Raw genomic sequence first — 18,543 nt, 5'->3', positions numbered from 1 at the left:
TAATAAGAAATGAACAGATTGGCTGTATTTAAAGTGCATTCATGCATTCCTCTGTACAGTGTAAAATGGACACAGAAAAACACCAATACATTGACACCTTAAACCAATCACATTTAATATTTAAAATTCCAACTCCCTGAATGCTGATTGATAGCCTTTTTCTGTGCGGCTACCACTAGCAATAACCACTAGTGAACACTCAAAACGTAAGGAATTTCAGTAATGACCGTTACTGATTAAAAACGTCAACAGAAAAAAGAAACCAGAATGAGCTAACAGTCACACATTGATGCTACAACTTAATTACATCTATTTTTGAATAACAACGGCTGTACATATTGGGTGCCTGTTGACTAGATGTCCACTGATGTCCATCGTTCTCCAGTCTGAAATATGGAGTTGAGGTCCGTAAGCTACGCCAGAGTGTTTGTGATGGTGTCCTCCGAGGCTAAGCTCCCACATGTGATCGAGGGCTGAATGCTGGCCGAGCACGTGACGGAATTGGCGTTTCTGGAGCGGTCGGCGAGCCTCCGTCGGAGTTCCCGGACGTCCCGCATCAGCTCACGCTCCTTGCTTTCCAGCTCCCTTCTGCCACGGTCCAGGGAAACTGAGTGGAGGGGTCGCAAGGTAAATCGGGGTCAGACAGAGAGAGAACGGGAAGGGGGTCGCAGGAGCAATTTACGGCTGTATAGACAGGAATGAGGGGTTACAGGCAATCAGTGTCAGACGAGAGTGAGAGCTCTATGAACTGTCAGCTGAAGAGGTCTGCTCTGCCCTCCATTCGACAAGATTATGGGAAGCTAGCGGAATCCTGAATGTCTTTGAAGGGATAAAAGTGGACTAGTAGGATTATTGAAATATATATGCTGTGATTATTCAGGACTGTGGAAAACATAAGTGCCTCTCTGCTAATCTCTTGTTTTTTGGTACATTTCTTGTTTTTTGGTCCTACCCCTAAAAAAACTTCCTTTAGCAACAATAATATTAAGTAAACATTTACTGTGTTGTTAAGTGTTGTTCAGTCTCTCACACTGGTTGGGAGAAATTCAGGACCACCCCATCTTACAGAATTGTTTCAACACTAGCTCACTTGCATGTACAGCTCTGCAAAGCATTCTGCTCCAGAATATTCTGGTACGGTGAGAAATACGTGGTGGCCTCATTGATTGACTCAATGGCCAGGTCCTGAGCAATCAAATCAACCCAAGAACATCCACCACAATGCTACATGTTGTCCGCAGGAACTCAATCAGTTAGTTCATCCATTCTAATATTCCTACTGGAGGATGCCTTAACACAACATGCCACCCAGAAGCTGCCCTGGTCTCCACTCTTATCCTTTGAGCCCCACAGGATGGCTGGTTTTGGTTTTAAACCGAAACCAGCAACCAGATCAGACCCAAGGGATGAGGTCAGGCGTTAACTGTAATCCGTTGCTTTAAGCGATTGAAGGGAAAACCTATGCACACTGAATTTGAGACTGAATAAAACCATTTGATGGAATTTCCCTGGGGTATAAGTGTAGCACAATAGTTAACCAGGGTTGCAACTCCAGGGTTATATGTTTGAATACCAGGTTGGGCACTGCCAGTGTACCCTTGAACAAGAAACTTAACATGAATTGTTTCTGTGAATATCAAGCTACTGTATATACATGGATTATGTATAAGAAGAATAAGCAGTGTAAATGGCTCTGAATAAGAGCACGTGCTAAATGGTCATCATGTGAACTGGCCACAGGCGGCACTCACACTGTGCTGAACTGGAGGAAATGGACGAGGAAGGGGAAACAGGCGGGGACGTGCTGTTCAGACAGATGTTCTTGGACTGCGAGTGGGCTGGGGTAGGTTTCTGCAGAAGTCCTCTGACAGAGCAGGGAGACCTTAGATCCAGCTTCCAGTTCCCTTCTGCAAAACACACACACACACACAGGCTCGTTATCCCCCTCTCCACACAGAGGACACAGTCAGAGCGTTACCGGCTCTCCTCTCCCTCCCCTCGCCCAGGCCGGACTCACGTGGCGGCTCCTCCTGGCTCCTCCGCAGCCGGTCCAGGTGCTCCCCCCTCTCCTCGGCCTCCCAGGCCGGGCCGTCGCCCTGGCTGGCCTCCCTCTGCTCTGCCAGCCGCGCCCTCTTCTCCAGCACGTCCTCCCACTGCGCGGGACAGAGGAAGGCTTCAGACACACAGCGGCCCACGGCCGGTCTCTCTGACCGCACGGTCAAAGCGCAGGCTGGACCCCGCGGTTTCCCAACCACACAGCCAAAGATTGGACCAGAAACACAAGAGTCAGGTCCCTTCTATAGGGATTACTGAAACTCTTTTCTTGGTTTCATTTCAAAGCTGAATGATCAGCCAACAAAATGAAGGATAGTCTTTTATACCACGGACATTTCAAACAAGCTACTGGACAAGCTCACAGACTGCTGGATGTCTTCTAAATAATGGAGAGCCTTAATCACTTTGGAAGTGATACAATGTTAAGGATTTGAATTATTTTATTGTAGTTATCATTTACCTTAATGTTACTATAATTTTCTAGCTATAAACTATAGTATAAGTTAACCAATAATCAATCCAATGGCACTCCTGATCTTTGCCTTACTGCTTTTATCTCCTTTGTACTCCTGTTCTTGTGCTTTTGCCCCATCTTAGCAAGGTCTCACTTGCAAAAGAGGTTCAGTATCTCCTATGCAACGTCCTAGTAAAACATTACAGATAAATGAGGAAATCTTCACTCCAGTGACTCTCTGAAGAGTGCTTGAGTACAGGGAGCTTCACCTTCTTGCCCTCCACCTCCTTCATGGCGAGGATGAGCTGCTCCTCCTTGTCGAGCATCTGCTTGCTGAGGCGGGAGAGCTCCTGCTGGTGCCTCTCCTGCTCGCCTCCCACCCAGTCCAGGCGCCTCAAGACCCCCGCTTTCCAGTCTGCGTCCGAGCTCAGCTGCTCAGCCTCGGCCAGGGACTCCTCCAGCAGCTGGGGGGTGGGAAAAAAGTCTAACTGAAGTCATGCTGGGGAGGGAGCCACAAGGGTTTAAGGGTTTAGCTTCCTCCCACTAACCATACAACCATTCCAGGCACTTTCTGCATGACATGAATGAAATTTCTTTAGCCAACACGCACATAAAAAACACATAAACATTAAATGTAAAATACACCCTATTCAAAAATCAGACAGAATCCCAGAGGAAACGGGTGAAAAAACACACACAAAAAAAAAACATGCAATCCAAAGTGTATGATACACCCTTTTCAAAATGTATCGTTTGAGGATGAAAGGCTTGACACCGAGCGACAGCGGCGCACCTTCTTGGACTTCACGTTGTGGGCGGAGTCTGCGTCCAGCGCCTGCTGAAAGGCCGAATCCTCCAGCTCGGCCACGTGCCTGCGCGCCGCCACCTCCGCCCTCACCTCCTGCGTCACTCTGTCCTGCTCTTTGGCCAGTTGCTGCCGGAAAGGGGGGGGGGGGGGGGGTAAATTCACGCTGTGTCACCTGCCTGATCAGCTGCTCTTATGCACAGAATTCAAGCACAGTAAAATAAGGCGATGGGGGAGAAGTCCTCTGTGAACCGTCAAACACCAAACCGATGTCTAACATCACAGAAGCAAACAGGAAAACTGGAGGAAAAAAAACTAGGAAAACTCCAACCTGACAACCTGATCCTTGATGCACGGTCTTTCAGAAAGTATTATATTTTTAAAATTCATGCTGTGAACTTCCAAGTAAGGTAACTGGAAATATTTGAATGCGCAAAGCTTATGGTTACTTGACAATCACACAGGCTAGTGTACTTGCACTCTTAATGCACTTTTGAAAGCGCAGACACCCAAGATTACATTGTGGTATTCTGAGCCTGTTTCTCCAGCACTGAGATGCAGACCTGCTCAAACAGCCCTCTCTGTGCTTCCAGCTCCATCTGCCGCAGCTCCAGGTCCTGCATGGTGATCGCGGTCTCCTGGTCTCTGAGGGTCATCTACGGGCAAAGGCACACCGTTGCTGGATTTCCAAGGAGATTGTGTAAGACAAAGCGTGATGCGCTAACTGGGAGGCAGGACCAAAATTTCACTCTGTTGTCTGCCAACGGTGCTGAAATAAAACTGCAAATAGTGATCAGACGGTTTGTGTAAAATAAGCAACAATCTGGTTGAGGAAAAGACTGTTTTATACATACCACACATTTTCTGAGAGGAATTCGGGACAAAGTCAAATATTTCAATGACAGAAACAAAAAGAGTGTGTGTGTGTGTGTGTGTGTGAATGCGTGTGTACATAAGCACAAACTTGAGCGTGTTATGGTTGCCAAACCTATTTTGCTCAAATATTGGGGGGTACCACATAGCAACCAAAATTTATTCGGTTATATGACACGGAATGAAAAAAAAACAATCATCATTTCTATTATAAAGCTAAATCATAGTCATTTATGGATGACAGGACATGAGAAATGCTTGAACACCCTGTACAAACCATTCTTGGTTGAAATGCATAACGTCCTGGCTAATACAGGACTGTTGGAAATCCTTGCGTGTGAGAGACTGTGTGTGCGTGCATGTATGAGTGTGCGAGACTGAGTGCGTGTGTGTGTGTGTGTGTGCGTACGCGAGTGTGTGCACGCCTCTGCGCACACACACCAGGCGCGCACCTTTCTCCGAATCTCATCGTCCAGCCGGCGGAGCTCCACCCTCTTCTGGTCGTGCTGGTGCTTGAGGAAGCGCCTCCTGGCCGCGTCGATCAGGTTCAGCTCCTTCAGCTTCAGCTCACGCTTCATGGCAGCCAACCTGAGCAGAGCAGCAGAAGGACTTTACCCCAGGGGAGCGGGGCTGCCAGTACAGGGGAAGGCTGGGGCCCGAACCAGTCAACACAAACACGGTACAGTTTGGCTCCACCGAGCTGCATATGTTATTCTTTAAAATAACATATGCAGCTTGTTCTATCCTTTCCTAACTTATTGCAGAAAAACATACCTTCTAATTTATGAAATCTTCAATTTCAAGTACTAGGAGAACAACAGCCATATTGGTTCTGCAGTGCGAAGCAAACGTTACAGCCGCTACATAAAGTCTGGATTCGAAAGGCACTCAAGTAGGAATGCTGATCCTGGATTAGGTTTCCCTTGTCAATATCCCAACTGTCATGAGCCAATAAGAAATCAGCACTGCTACTCGGGGGGAATTTATTAATACGGCCCCGGATCTTCAGTGACCCGATCGGGTCTCTGGCTCTCTTTCAGCGTTACGTCCTCGCCGGGCGGCACCCTAGCGGAGGGGAGTGATTTCGGAGAGGGGGGGCGGCAGCGGCGCGCTGACCTGGCTCTCTGCTCGGCCAGCTTGTTCTCCTCCTCCAGGAGGATGCCCTGGCGCTGCTCCTCGGCCTGCTGCAGCAGCTCCTGCTGGGCGTGCCAGGCCTGGTCGGCCGCCTGCCTCCGCACCGTCTCCGCCTGCATCTCCTGCACCATCTGCCTGCAGCCCGCCCACACAGACACGCGCTCGCCTCCATCACAAACTCATACAGGTGATTACATAACTCATATCTATACATTTATTGAAATGACTTTATTACTTTTTTGACTTCTTTTTTTCTTAGGATTTGCTATGTTACTTGGGTCTGTTCCACCTTCCCCCCATGCTAGTACCACTGCAGCTGTGTGTGCTCTCCCCTGAAGCAGGAACCAGCAGCTGTTTCTCACACTGAAAACCGCACATTCATAATTTAAACTGCACAAACAACACAATTATTTTAAGCCTTTGTTAGACTCCACCAATGCACCTGACAATTTTACACCTTACAGGCTGTTGCCAAGGTCAACTTAAACCCGGTATGCCCCTGGCAGAACCCCCCCCCCCCAATTCCTCCCCCATCCCCAGACAGAAATCATATCCAGTTAAAGTAGGGGCGTTTGAGTGAGTCTGACATTGGGGGGGGGACATTTTCTCCCCAGCCCCTACCTGCTCGTCGCCACAATACATATAATAGTTAGTGGAAAACTTAATTGGTTCCACTAGAGCCAATTAAAGTATTAAAGATGAAGACACATGCTAGGCTCATCCATTCCCACCTGCAAGAGCTGGCTAGCTTTGTTGTCTCTTTATTGCTCTGTATGTACAGTATGTGAGATACCTCATAGTCAGTAATAGGCTAACAACAGACACTCTCAAGAGGGCACCAGAATTAAAGTATTAAGTTAAAGCAACTTAATTAAACTGATTTAACACTCAAATACTGAAATTCCTGAATTAAATACATCACAAACGTTCTGTTTTTAGACACATGACTAAATGCATACATAATAAATGTGCTATAAGTGTGTCTTACACAGTGTGGGGTGCCATCTGAACAAGGTTGAAGAAGAGCTACTCTACATTCCCCCTATCCCCTCTGCTTCCTACACCCCTGAGTTAAGGACACAGCCTGAATGAACCTGCGACTCTAGGCCCTACCCTGCACTGCGCCTTTACCCACTGAGATACTCAGGAGCCAAGCACAGGCCATGTGAATGGCGACATATGGATGAAGAGACTGGTCTGTGTCATGACATTCAGATTATCGTTCTGCATACGCTGACGTGTGGAAGAGCGCCATCCCTACCTCTCTCTCAGGTACTCCATTTCCTGCTGCCGGATCCTCTCGCGCTCCCGCGACTGGTGCTCCACGATGAAGGTGGGGTACTTGTTGAAGACGGGGTACTGGCCCTTGGTCAGGGGCTCGAAGTCGCTCAGCATGGAGCGCGGGTGGAGCTCCGCCGGGGTGGTGTCCATCAGCCGGTACGTCTCCTTGATCACGGCGGCCACGTCCAGGTGGTTGCGGTGGTGGAAGAAGTACTGTGGGACAGGGGACAGGGGACAGAGGGGTTTTTCCAGTAGCTTTTCCACAGTAGCTGGTTGCTGGTACAGAACGGGACGCCTCTGTTTAGCCGGGCATCTGAAATACGTAGCTTCGCTGCTGACCACTTTGTGCGTCAGAATTCCATGACTTTATTTTACTCAGGTTCATGGAAGTTGAAAAGGCAGAGCGATCCAAATACAAGTCCTTGTACATCAATTCACCAACATTACAGTTGTCCCCCCCGCTTTGATATGAATCCAACCTCAATTCAAATACAGCTTATTATGTGTTCTTACGCCTTACTGTGTTCACTTTCATATGTCTTTTGAAAAATACATAATTTCAAGATCAGACCACTAAAAAAATACCGCTTTATAGGAACTTGGTCATTGTAATTTAGCATGGCAAGTCTTTCCACACTGATTGCATTTTAGATACAAGTTTCGCTTTATAGGATCATTCTCAGTTCTCAAACTTCTTCAATACCACATGGTAGCCAACATGAATGCACATACAGTTGATTGTACTAACAACATAGTTAATCTCTGTAATATGGGGCACAGCCTAGTGAAAGTGAACACTTACATCCATCCCACTTTCCCCCTAAATCATATGCTTGTGTATACGCGCGTATGGCCCCACCTCAAAGTCCTCCCTCTGGGTGCAGAGCAGGAGGGGCGCCCGGCAGCAGGTGACGTACGACACCACCGCCATCAGCAGGAAGGCCGGGTGATTGGAGAAGACGTTGTCGAAGAGCTTCAGCCACTCCTCCCGGGTGAGGACCTCCGAGAACAGGGTCTCCAGGAGCGGCCAGACGTACAGCTGCCAGACAGACGAACAGGAAGAGTTAGAGGGAACGTGACTGAGACAGATGTTTACACAAACAGTTTGGGATTAATGAACACAAACAGTGTGACTATATGGAAATAGTTCCTTACTGTATGCTGCCAAAAAGGAAAATTAATTCATATAAAATCCAAAGAATTTACTGAACGACTAGCACGGACTGATAGAGGACCTAAATGTTCAGCAGTGTCGGCTTTAGGCCTGCGGTCTCCACAGAAAGCACCTTCCAGCAATAATTAGAAGTTCTGAATTTGGGACTTATTTACTGTTGCTATGACAACACTTTCACAGATTGTTGCACTTTCCTTGTTTGGATCATGAGAAAGTTGTTAACTGGTTTTTATTTTATTTTTTTATATCAGCTATTCCATTAATTTATGTGAATGGTGAACAGAAACATAATTACACCTAGGCCTGGGTCAAATACATATTTGTTTTGGATTCAAATACATTTCTGTGCTCTGTTGATCTTGCCTGGTGTAATTGAGCCTGCCAATATGACCAGAAGGTGGGGTTTGTACTTTTTAGCCGCGTTTCCACCGCAGGAACTATACCCCGGAACTAGGAACCTTTTGAGGAACTCGGTGCGTTTCCACCGCAGGAACTAGGGTCTAAATTTAGTTCTGGGGGCTTTGTTTTACCCCCCAAAACGTTCCTGCTCGGGGGGTAGTACTTTCCGAAAGTACAGGAACCTTTTGGGTGGAGCTTGCAGCGCTGAACATTTCTGATTGGTCGAGTATTCGTAGCATTTGTGTTGTATTTATTTTCCGCCATTACCCGCCTTGTTTGAAAATATGCAGCGGCAAACCAATTTATTTTCATAATAACTTCAAATCAAACTTGTATGTTATGCGGCGCAGTAGCCTACTTTTGGTTATAGCCTGTCAACGTCTTGGAATTATAACGTGTGCTCTTCTGTTCTTTTCTTGCTTTAGTATTCGTTTTATAAAATGCTAAGCATTCGTGCTGGGACAGCATATTACGTAGGCTACCAAAACATTCAAACGGATTAATTCGGTTGCTGAATATTTTCTTCCGGATTTTCTTTGTTAGCCCGTTGTAACTGACTCAAAACTCATTAACATTGGTGATACAGTACAAGCAAACTGGAAATCACCTTCCGCACTTTTTATCCGGGTAAAATAACAGGTTAATTCTAGTAATCTTCGCTTTAGCTTTTTCAGACTGCCGTAATTTTACTCAATTTTACTGCCATTTTTCAATTCCACGAAAAGACCAGGAAGACTATGGACTCATTTATGGTGCATGGTTCGCATCTGGAGGGCACACTTCGCTGCTCGGCTAGCAGTAACTTCGAAGGAAAGCAAACGGTGGCTGTACCACTACTAATTTACATTTTCACGCAAGTCCGAGTTTTCGTTCTATTCTTGTCATTTTGCGATTAGCCTATATGGAATTGACGACGAGAAAGTAATAAAACAGCAAATTGTTTACAACGTGTGCATGTTTTCTGCTGTTAATGAATGTGTTTGAGAGGATATATGAAAATCAATAAATACAAAAGTAACCATATATAGTCATTGTTGGTAACCCGTTGTATATAAGTGGAATAAACCCCTCCGGGCTGTCCCGGTTATTAGAAAATAATGTAGGCTACTTCGGTGGTAGTATGGGGTTACAGAAGAAATCATATGACAGATGGACCGACGACAACGTCAGTGGGCTAATTTGCCTAATCTTCGCGGTACTTTAGACCCCGGTGGAAACGCAGACAACCATTGGCTGAAGGAACCTTTTAGTTCCTGGTAAAGTAGTTCCTGGGACTGAAAGTTCCGGGTAATTTTGGTGGAAACGCGGCTTTTGAGAGTATTTAATTGGTTCCAATACACCACAGAAGATCAGTAAAGTGTAGAAAAGTATTTGAATCCAAAACAAACACGTATTTGACCAAGGTCTGATTATAGAAAGAAATTAAAAATCATTTGTTCCTAACGCCTGCCTTAGAATCCTATTATAATGTAGCAGTAGTAGTAATAGTAGTATTAGTAGTAGTAGCAGTAGTAGAAGCAATAGCAGAAGAGTAGCAGTAGAAGCAGTAACAGAAGTCAAAGCAGAAGCAGTAGTTTAATGATAGGAAGCAGGAGGCCCACCTGTGATGTGATGCCGCAGTTCATGAGATGCTGCAGCAGCTCCTTGTCATGGTGGGCCAGGGCATTCTCCACCATGCTCAGCACGTTCAGGGGCGGGTTGGGGAAATACTCAAACCAGTGCTGGCACCAGTTCACTGTAAATATGGGGGGAGTCCATACTGTTAAAATCCCACAATCTACACAGGCACCCGTTTCAAATATTTTGGTCCACTGGGCATTTACCTAACAAGGTGGCGACCACTTCAAAACAGATGAGCGGATTGTTCTGGAAGAGCTTGACAAATGGGAATGCCATCAGAGGTAGGTAGTCTGTCTCTCCGAAAATGGCAGACCAGTAAGTCAGAGCTGACAACAACCTGTACGGGGGGTGGGGGGGAAGGAGGGAGCGGGAGAGATAGAGAGACATAGGTGGACAGATAGATTTCAAAAAAAGGAAGAAAAATGTAGCAAAATTCAATTCAATTTGGTGCAGCAGATTTGAGGGAATGAGGGTGGGAGAAAAGCTGTCCCCCTGTGTTGCCAAGGGCAGGACAGGTCTGGTGCCTGCTGTATCCTCAGGCAGTTATGGGTGGATGTTTTGAAACTGGCCTGTCGTCGCCAGGGGCAACAACAGGGTGGGCGTGGTGAACGCTGTCCATTTTGAGTTGCTAGGGGCAATAATGGTTGGGCGTAGTGCCAGATGTGTCCCCAGGGGGCGACTGGTGGGCGTGGTACCTCTGTAGGCCTCGGTGCAGCTTCTGGCTCTTGATTGGATAGCGCTCGTGCAGGGTGAGGAAGGCGGAGTGTACGCCCTTGTCCATCAGGCTGTTGAAGGCGGAGTGGTTCTCTGGCAGGCGCAACAGGGAACGCCACACAAACATCCTGGAAGTAAGGGCCGACAGGAAGTGTTCAGCCTGCACTTCCTGGCCACATTTATAAAAATCCTAGCTTACAATGACTGCTTAAGACCTGCTACCTGTATTTGGCTGGGTATTCCCCAAAAGACTTCAGCAAACCCTGAAGCCTCCTCTTGTTTAATCCGTCGGGCAATTCGTTCTGCAAGGCAAAAGCTTATTCTGTCAAAAACAAAAATTCTCTCCGTGGCGTGTTCCGCCAAGACAAACTGAGCCACTCTCCTTTTCAAAGGGAATGTTATGAGTGGGAATACATCACAAGGACTAAAAACACTGTGGCACTCGATCAGCTGCTTGTTCCAGCTATGAGAAAAAAACACTGGGAGGGCAGAATTCAAATATGCCTTTGACAGTTACATATAAAATTGCTATAACAATGTACAGAAGTTAATTACATACACATTGCAGGTGCTTACACTGCAGGTATCAGATACCTATTTATTATGTTAGTAATACGGATGTGGCTTTCAGAGAATAAACAGCGTGCATGTGGGATGTGTAAATGTGGGGGGGGGGGTATAAATTACCTCTTTGTCATCTGGAGAGGGGAGGTCCCGAGGCCTCAGGACTTTGGCCTTGACCCTGCGGCCGGATGTCTTGGCTGGCCTCTGGACCGCTCCCGCGCGCACCTTCACCCTCGGACCCGGCTCTTCCCCGTTCACGCCCGTCACGACCTTCACCAGGGATGGGGGAGGCTGGGCGGAGACAAGGCCGACTCATTTACAGGGCGCAGCATCGCACAAACCGTTCCACGCCACGCACGGGACATACACAAATCCATTTCATTATACTGCTCTGAATGTCCGACCCATGAACAGCTTCATTTAAAACGTCAAAAACCGATCTTTTAAAAAAAGAAGGAAAATAAAAAGGCTTTCCAGAGAAAGATTTGAGGATATGTAACACATTGGCTTTCAAGCTGCAATGCTTAGTCAGCTGCCCCGAATATACGTATACTTCAAATGTAATGTCCAAGAGCTAATCATGTGCGCTGTGAATGTTAGTTTTGGAAGACAAGGAGGTTCGACGCCCCCCCCCCCCCCTTCCCCCAAGCCCATTTTGTGCTTGGCTGCAAATAAACAACAGCCGCTGTGTGCCTGCCAGCCCAACCCAGGCCGTCAGAGCTGAGGCCTGCGCTCTCAAACCAAACTGCCTGCTGGCTGCGTTTCCCTGCTTCTTCACCTTTCACTCCACTGCTTCTAACCGCCCTCCTGCAGTGCCCTCCCAGACCCTGGGGAGGGGGGCGATTTGTGCTTTACTGCCTAAAACGTTCCGGGTGACTCTGTGGTTCCTTTCCCCAGAGAGATTATACAAACCATTCTGGTGTCTTGCTATGATAGCCACTTATCAGAATTCCAAAAATGTGTGTCTGTTATTGTTGCCATCTCAAAATATTTTGTAATATTATAGACTGCAATAGGTCACTTGTATTTTTACATACACAATTTAAGTATTGCATTCTTCACTTAAATGTGAAACTTTTAGCGTGCCTTCCTTCAACAAGACACACTAATTCTTACACTGTCAGAAGTAGCAAATAACTTAGCAAAATGGGAAACAATAAAATCAAAATGGAGGCAACAACTTCTTTGAAGTACTTTAATAATGTGATCATTTCTGACAGAATTAGCGAAAGTGGAAGAGAGTTAAGGAGCAGAACTTCTCCGGCACTCGAGCGGGCCTCCAGCCGCTCGGCGTGCCAAGCCCGGGCTCGCTCCGCCATGTGTGCCGGGCGAAGCCAGCTGGCACGGCCGAACAGGCGACGCCTTTCCAGCGCGGCGCCAGAAGCCAAATCGCCCATCTGCGCTGTGTCTCACAAAGGTGAAGGGCTTGGCACCACCGTGGCTGAGTAGCTCTCAATGCCTCTTGTTTTACCCACGACTCCTCAAACGGGAGAACTTTGTTTCCAACTAAAACAACTGCGCCAAAACGTTCTCATAAAGCATCCTTTTTCTCCGTTTAGAATACTATTTGAACTCTTTATTGAAACAGAGGTGATATTCACGGTAGCAGTGCTTTGGCTAACAACTGTAGCCATCTGCTTAATCAAGTCAACATAACCTTTTTATATCATATTTGTGCCTGGTTAAAACAGTGGGACTGCTAAACCAGCTAAAGAAACTTTGAACTGAGAGACTGACTTTACCACCCCCTGTGGGTGGACGGTAAGAAAACCTCCTTACCCAACAAAGTGATGGCAACCAATATTTTTGTGCCTCCATAACCAAAATTAAAATAACACTGAGTGTCATTTTGGGAGGGGGTTCCTGGAACAGATGGTCTTTGTGTGTGAGTGCGGGGCGGGAGGCTGGCTTGGGGCTTGCGGACACGGGTCATTACCTTGTTGAATTCCTGGGTCAGGGCTTGCACGCTGAAGATGCTGAGGCCCCCGCTGGTCCATCCACCGGTGATCGCAGTCCGGTCGGGCTTGCACGCTGGATGTGAGGCACCGTGCCAACACCCAGGTCGGGCATCGGGAAGGCCCAGTTTGATGGCTCTCGAGGGTGCCGATGTCGAAAAGGAGCTTGCACGTCTGGATGTTGATGAAGCGCATGATGCCGTCCTGGCTCAGCACACCCAGGGTCTGAGGACATACAGATCAGTAAGAAGCACCAGATAATTTATACCCAGTTCCCAAACTGGGCTCCATGAAAGAGCAGAAAACTATTCTCCTAAGAGAATATTCAGCTTTTTTAAACATTTCCATATTTCATAAATTATATATTTTTGATTTTACATGAGCTAACCAATCTATGATACATGCATACTTTGTAATATGATATCTGTCTTTATTGAATAGTGACACTGTTCTAAATAAATATATCATATTGGGACTATCACAATTCAGCGAGGAGCCCATTTACTTATGGGTTACATAGCTACAGCAATGCAATCCGAAGTGGTAATTATATAAAGGGGGTCAACCCGCAGAAACAGGGCTGTCATTTTAAGGGGCTTAGACATTAATAGGTTTGGGAATCCCTAATTTGTAGCACAGAATGAATCCCTTCATTTAACTGAGGGCACGATTAATGCATTTCTTTGTTAGTTCTCACTGTGTTTCTATTGAGAGAGCAATGTCTAGGTGCATATAGCCCTGCGGTCCAGATAAAAGTCTTCAGGCTGTGTCTGTGTGATGTGTGGGCGCTCTGACGTGCTTTGGCGTACCTGGCTGGACCCGCCGTCGAAGTTGTCGGGCAGGAACTCCAGCTGGCGCACCGTGCGCACTTTGGGCGGCATCTGTATGACCCTCAGGAGCTGCCGGCTGTCCAGGCTCCAGAGGTGCAGGAGGTTGGACCGGCCCCCCGCGGCCAGAGTGCGTCCGTCCCTGTGCAGAACATTTCGGAAAACAATTACTGCCGAGCCTCTCTCCACCTGCCTCAATTCAGCACACACCTGCTACCCGTTCTTTGCACAATTTTTGTCAATTTTCTCTTCAGTTCTGTTGCCCGGTCATTGCAAAGAGTAGCATCCCCATGCTATGACTCTGCCATGCCTAGGCTCCACTGTAAGACTAGTGGTAAGTGGGACTTGTGCATTGTTGTCGGCACCAGACTAAAAAGTTCAATTCCTCAGAAGAAAAAGAAGGTTTTTCTGTGTTTTTAGGTGGGTTACTTGTGTATTCTTGCAGGTTTCAGATGAGTTTAAGTAATGGCTTCTTTCTTGCCACCACACTATGCAGGCCAGGTTTTTTTCTGAGCATGAGGTTAGAATAAAAGTATTAAATTGATAAACACAGGAATATATCATTGGTACTCTAGTAAAATGTAAACGCAGTCCAGGGTTTTGCAAGGCACTTTACATGTATGGGTGTACAAACCTGCACAAGCCTACAAACTGAAATATCTGCATGTGAAACCAGTGAAATGTACTGAACAAACACTAAACAAAAATAAACTACTGCTCCTCTCACTGACTGCTGCATCAAACAGAGAACAGTTCCAAAGTCTCTCCACAAACTTTTCTAGTTGATTATTCTTGCTCGGCCCATTTAATGGCCGTTTGCAGCTATATATTTATTCCAATTATTATTTACACTCACTGTGTGAAAACACTGCATTTTTGCTATTATTATCATGAATACTTATATTTTAATTTGCCTATATAACACAAATTACTATTAGTCTAACATGCTAACATTACTGAGGTTATTATGCTTGTTACTATTAGGATTCTTTCTGCTCACCGTGTGACAGCGAAAGCCCTGTAGTATAGCCTGGGCCCCTCCTGTGGCACTGGTAACTGGTATTTACAGCACAACGTGTCGCTCTCCCAGGCAAAGATGGAGTCGTCATTAAAGCAACTGAGAATGGTGTTACTCAAAGGCAGAAAAAACACCTGGAACAGAACATCCAAGAATTAATCTTTGTGTATGTACACAGGCTTGTCCACATGCATGCACACACAAACACACACACACACACAAACACACACACACCTTCATACATACTGAAATTTGACCCAACCATCAATACACATCAAGCCTTTCACATAGGGGATCTGCTTGTATTACACAGTATGACTTCTCGCTAAATTTCATAGAACACAAAACATCAAGTAGCATAATTATTCATTAGGTATCTGCTGTCATTATGTAAAAGTATCTGAAGAGGATGGTCCATGTTCACACCCTGCCCTCATTCCCCTGGGCACCCCACCTTCTGTATGCCCACAGACTGGCGCACGTTCAGCTTCCTCTTCCTCTGGAAGGTGTCCAGGTCCCACAGCTGGGCGGTGTCGGCCGAGGTGGTGATAGCGTACCTGCCAGAGCTGTGGACCGACACCGAGGACACGGAGCAGTCGTGCCCACGCATCCAGCTCACCAGCTGCTTGGTGTCTGATACAAACAGAGGGCAGGTCGGAGAGCACGCCATACAAAATACTGCTAGGTCTCTGCAAGAGTCCAAGTTTCCTTCAAAAGAAACATAGTCCTCTTCTCTCGTTATTCTGTAAGCACTAACTCCTGCTCTGGGTTGTTAGGAAAAACAATGTTCTTGTGCTGAATGGCAGAGTTGACATACACATTCAATACAGATCCATCTCAATCTGTACCTAACACTCTCTAAATCTGTCACTGACACTCACTTGATCCAATGGCTTGGCAGTTGGCACAAAGCACTTAGACTTGAGGATGAATGAAAGGCCGTCCTATAGTCAGCAGGACGATTGGCTGGAAAGCCACATTCAATAAGGCTGCAAACTGTGCGTCCAGGGAGCGTACCTTTGTCGAAGCACTTGATGGAGTAGTCTGCCAGAGCGACCAGGTACTCTGAGGTCCTCCGCAGGTTGAAGGCCAGAGCCGTGCAGGCCTGAGCCGTTTTCTGTACGAGCCGAAACCTATCAAAATACCCAAACCAGAGGTACGGGGTTCAACTCCATACGCTGCACAAAACGCAAACCTGCTTTATTTAACCTGCTCAAACAAATAACACTTATGGACCAAGAAGAATCATTTGTTTGAATAAAGAACAAGCGTGACCTCAACTCACACATTTTCATGATTTGATGACAGGCAAAATTTTTTTTTACATTTTGCTTTGATTTATGATTATTCATTCAATTGGCAGAAGCAGCATATACAGTATTTTTGCATATTTAAAAAAGCTGGATGAAAAGTTGTTCAGACAATCAAACCATTTATAACATGCCTGAAACTGTGTATGACTAAATAAATCAAGGGAGCAAACTAAAACAAAATTTTTAAGTGCTACAAAATGACATCATTCCCAAAAGTGTATCAAGTGATAAAGAGAGTTCACTTTAGCTAAATCCTAGTTAGCTTTATGAGAGGACAGTGCGTTCACCAGCACAGTGATCTCCAAACAGTGGATTGGACTGAGTCTTGTGCCATGGGAAGGGTTGAAGTGTGTCATGAGACAAATCATGAAAAAATTTTGTAATCACTTCCCATTCACACACTTCAGTCAAAACACTCCATTGCAGTAGTCAGGGTGTGAATATAATTGTTTTTAACTGTTAAAAACATTTGAATTCCACAACTTGTGTAGTTGCATTTTAGGAGGTTCATCAAAGAAATGTATTCATACATTATTTGGGTTGTGGGTACCCTCAGACTATTGTAGTGTATATCATACCCCTTGAGTGAACTGTAAGTGCAGGTCTTTAGACTGAGAATATGACAGTGCAGTAACTTAATCTACTTGTTTTCTGCTTCCATAATTAACATGTCTGAAGCCACAATGAACTGCTGGTTATTACCTATTTCTGATGATGTCAAAAACGTAGATATTTCCATGGTGGTCCCCGGCCAGAAATTCCTCTCCCGTTGTGTCAAAGGCCACGTGCAGAAAGCGAACCGTTTTGCTTCGATGACCACCCGTGCTGCGAATAATGTTGACAATGGCCCTGTGGAAAATAACCAGAGAGAGATGAGTAAAACAGACAGCGTCTACCAATTTATGTACATATTTGACCTTTATATTTACATTATCACACTGAATGTGAAGTCTTTCCATTTTAATACCGTTGTGTTTGTATATAGCTAATCGTGTGTTGTCGGCATAGCTGAACACTGCTTCCAGTTAACGTTAACCGTGCACCTTTTACTTTAAATACAGTATACCCCGCGGTATCTGAAATAAACTAACTACAGATTTGCTCCGGTACGAAGGACAGCCATATCGAACAATGTGCTGTTGAATAAAACGATCTAAAAACGGCACTGTGGAAAAATTCGGGAGTAAGAACACTTTATATTATAAAACACAGATGATTAAAGCACTTTAAATGTGAGATTTAAAAAGTAGCAAACCAAGTGGCAGAAAGACATCTTTAATATTTTTTACTTATTCAAATAAGTAAACTTTTTTGCAGTTCTCCGTGACGAGAACGCCGACGCACAGGTAAAAGTTTACTAACAAGCTAACAGGCAGGCATGCAACAGATGTAAACAAAAATCAGACTTAGCATAACATTACCCGTTACTTGGTGACGTTCCTGGGTTTCGATACCATATTTTTCCACTCTCCTTGTTCCCGACGTCTGTTGTCTGCATTTTGGCGTAGTAAACAAACGTAATACTCTAATGCTATATAGAGACTCTGAATTGATTAAAGTTACCGTCGCTATGCCTTTCACCGGCGCAAGCCGGCTAGTTAGCTACCTGTATTTAGCTACGCCAGTGTTGCTGGCGGTGAATACAGCGGGAAATTTGAACCGACTTGTAGCTACCTACATTTAGCTATAGCTACAATTGTACAGCGGTAGAAGTTGCTTTAGTTACAAACATAAAACACGAACGCCCTGCAAAACAATTTCACTATAGTAAGTTTACCTTGTAATAAGGTTAAGTGTAAATTTCTTCTGCTAATATCTCAGTTGAGTGAATCTCACTTCGTTTTACAAGGAAGTTACGAAACAGGTAAATACTCAGGAGCATTGTGGGTATTGTCGTATTCTTCGTGGGTGCGTAACACTTTAGCCTACAAAACGTCAGACGCAAGGGTCGCGTGTGTGTTGTAGATTTTAGGCTTGGTTTAGGAATATGTTCCGATCCGGAGTCACACAGTAATATCGGAGCGTTGTGTGCTTTTACTATGCAGTCTTAACAACCAGCTTACCTGTGGAATGGCAACATAAAACCCACAGCCACTCATCAGTCAAACATGAAGACCACAGCCACTCATTACTCAAACACAAAAATCACAACCACTCACTCACTACTCAAAACATAATGTTAAAGTGAACTCGTATTATCTTACCCACATATTCATGTCTGCCAATATAACATTGCATTGTCTCAAGTTTACTTTAGAGCTATTGGTTTTAATTGTACGTAATATGTATGCCTGCACTGTACCTGGTACAACATTGTTTGTCAGAGTTTTGTGTCACATAGCAGCATTTTTACTCAC

At 45.6% G+C, this 18,543-nt stretch overlaps 1 protein-coding gene across 1 annotated transcript; it reads right to left on the bottom strand.

Moving 5' to 3' along the window:
* Positions 1-3: 3 nt before the first annotated feature.
* Positions 4-18,061, bottom strand: tbc1d31 (TBC1 domain family, member 31). The gene is made up of 23 exons (XM_064338593.1): positions 17,608-18,061; positions 16,889-17,035; positions 15,891-16,006; positions 15,328-15,506; positions 14,856-15,007; positions 13,838-13,997; positions 13,131-13,253; positions 13,010-13,096; positions 11,197-11,364; positions 10,732-10,811; positions 10,491-10,637; positions 9,999-10,132; positions 9,777-9,910; positions 7,462-7,641; positions 6,583-6,815; positions 5,304-5,456; positions 4,640-4,775; positions 3,878-3,970; positions 3,303-3,443; positions 2,779-2,973; positions 2,018-2,153; positions 1,752-1,907; positions 4-607 (listed from the first exon to the last, which is right to left on the bottom strand). The coding sequence occupies exons 1-23, from the start codon at positions 17,682-17,684 to the stop codon at positions 414-416; spliced, it is 3,321 nt and encodes a 1,106-aa protein (XP_064194663.1). The 5' UTR covers positions 17,685-18,061; the 3' UTR covers positions 4-413.
* Positions 18,062-18,543: the final 482 nt, after the last annotated feature.

Source organism: Anguilla rostrata, chromosome 1 (assembly GCF_018555375.3).
Source record: "Anguilla rostrata isolate EN2019 chromosome 1, ASM1855537v3, whole genome shotgun sequence".
NCBI lineage: Eukaryota > Metazoa > Chordata > Actinopteri > Anguilliformes > Anguillidae > Anguilla > Anguilla rostrata.
The sequence above is the reverse complement of the archived record's forward strand: the minus strand, read 5'-3'. Positions and strand labels throughout refer to the sequence as shown.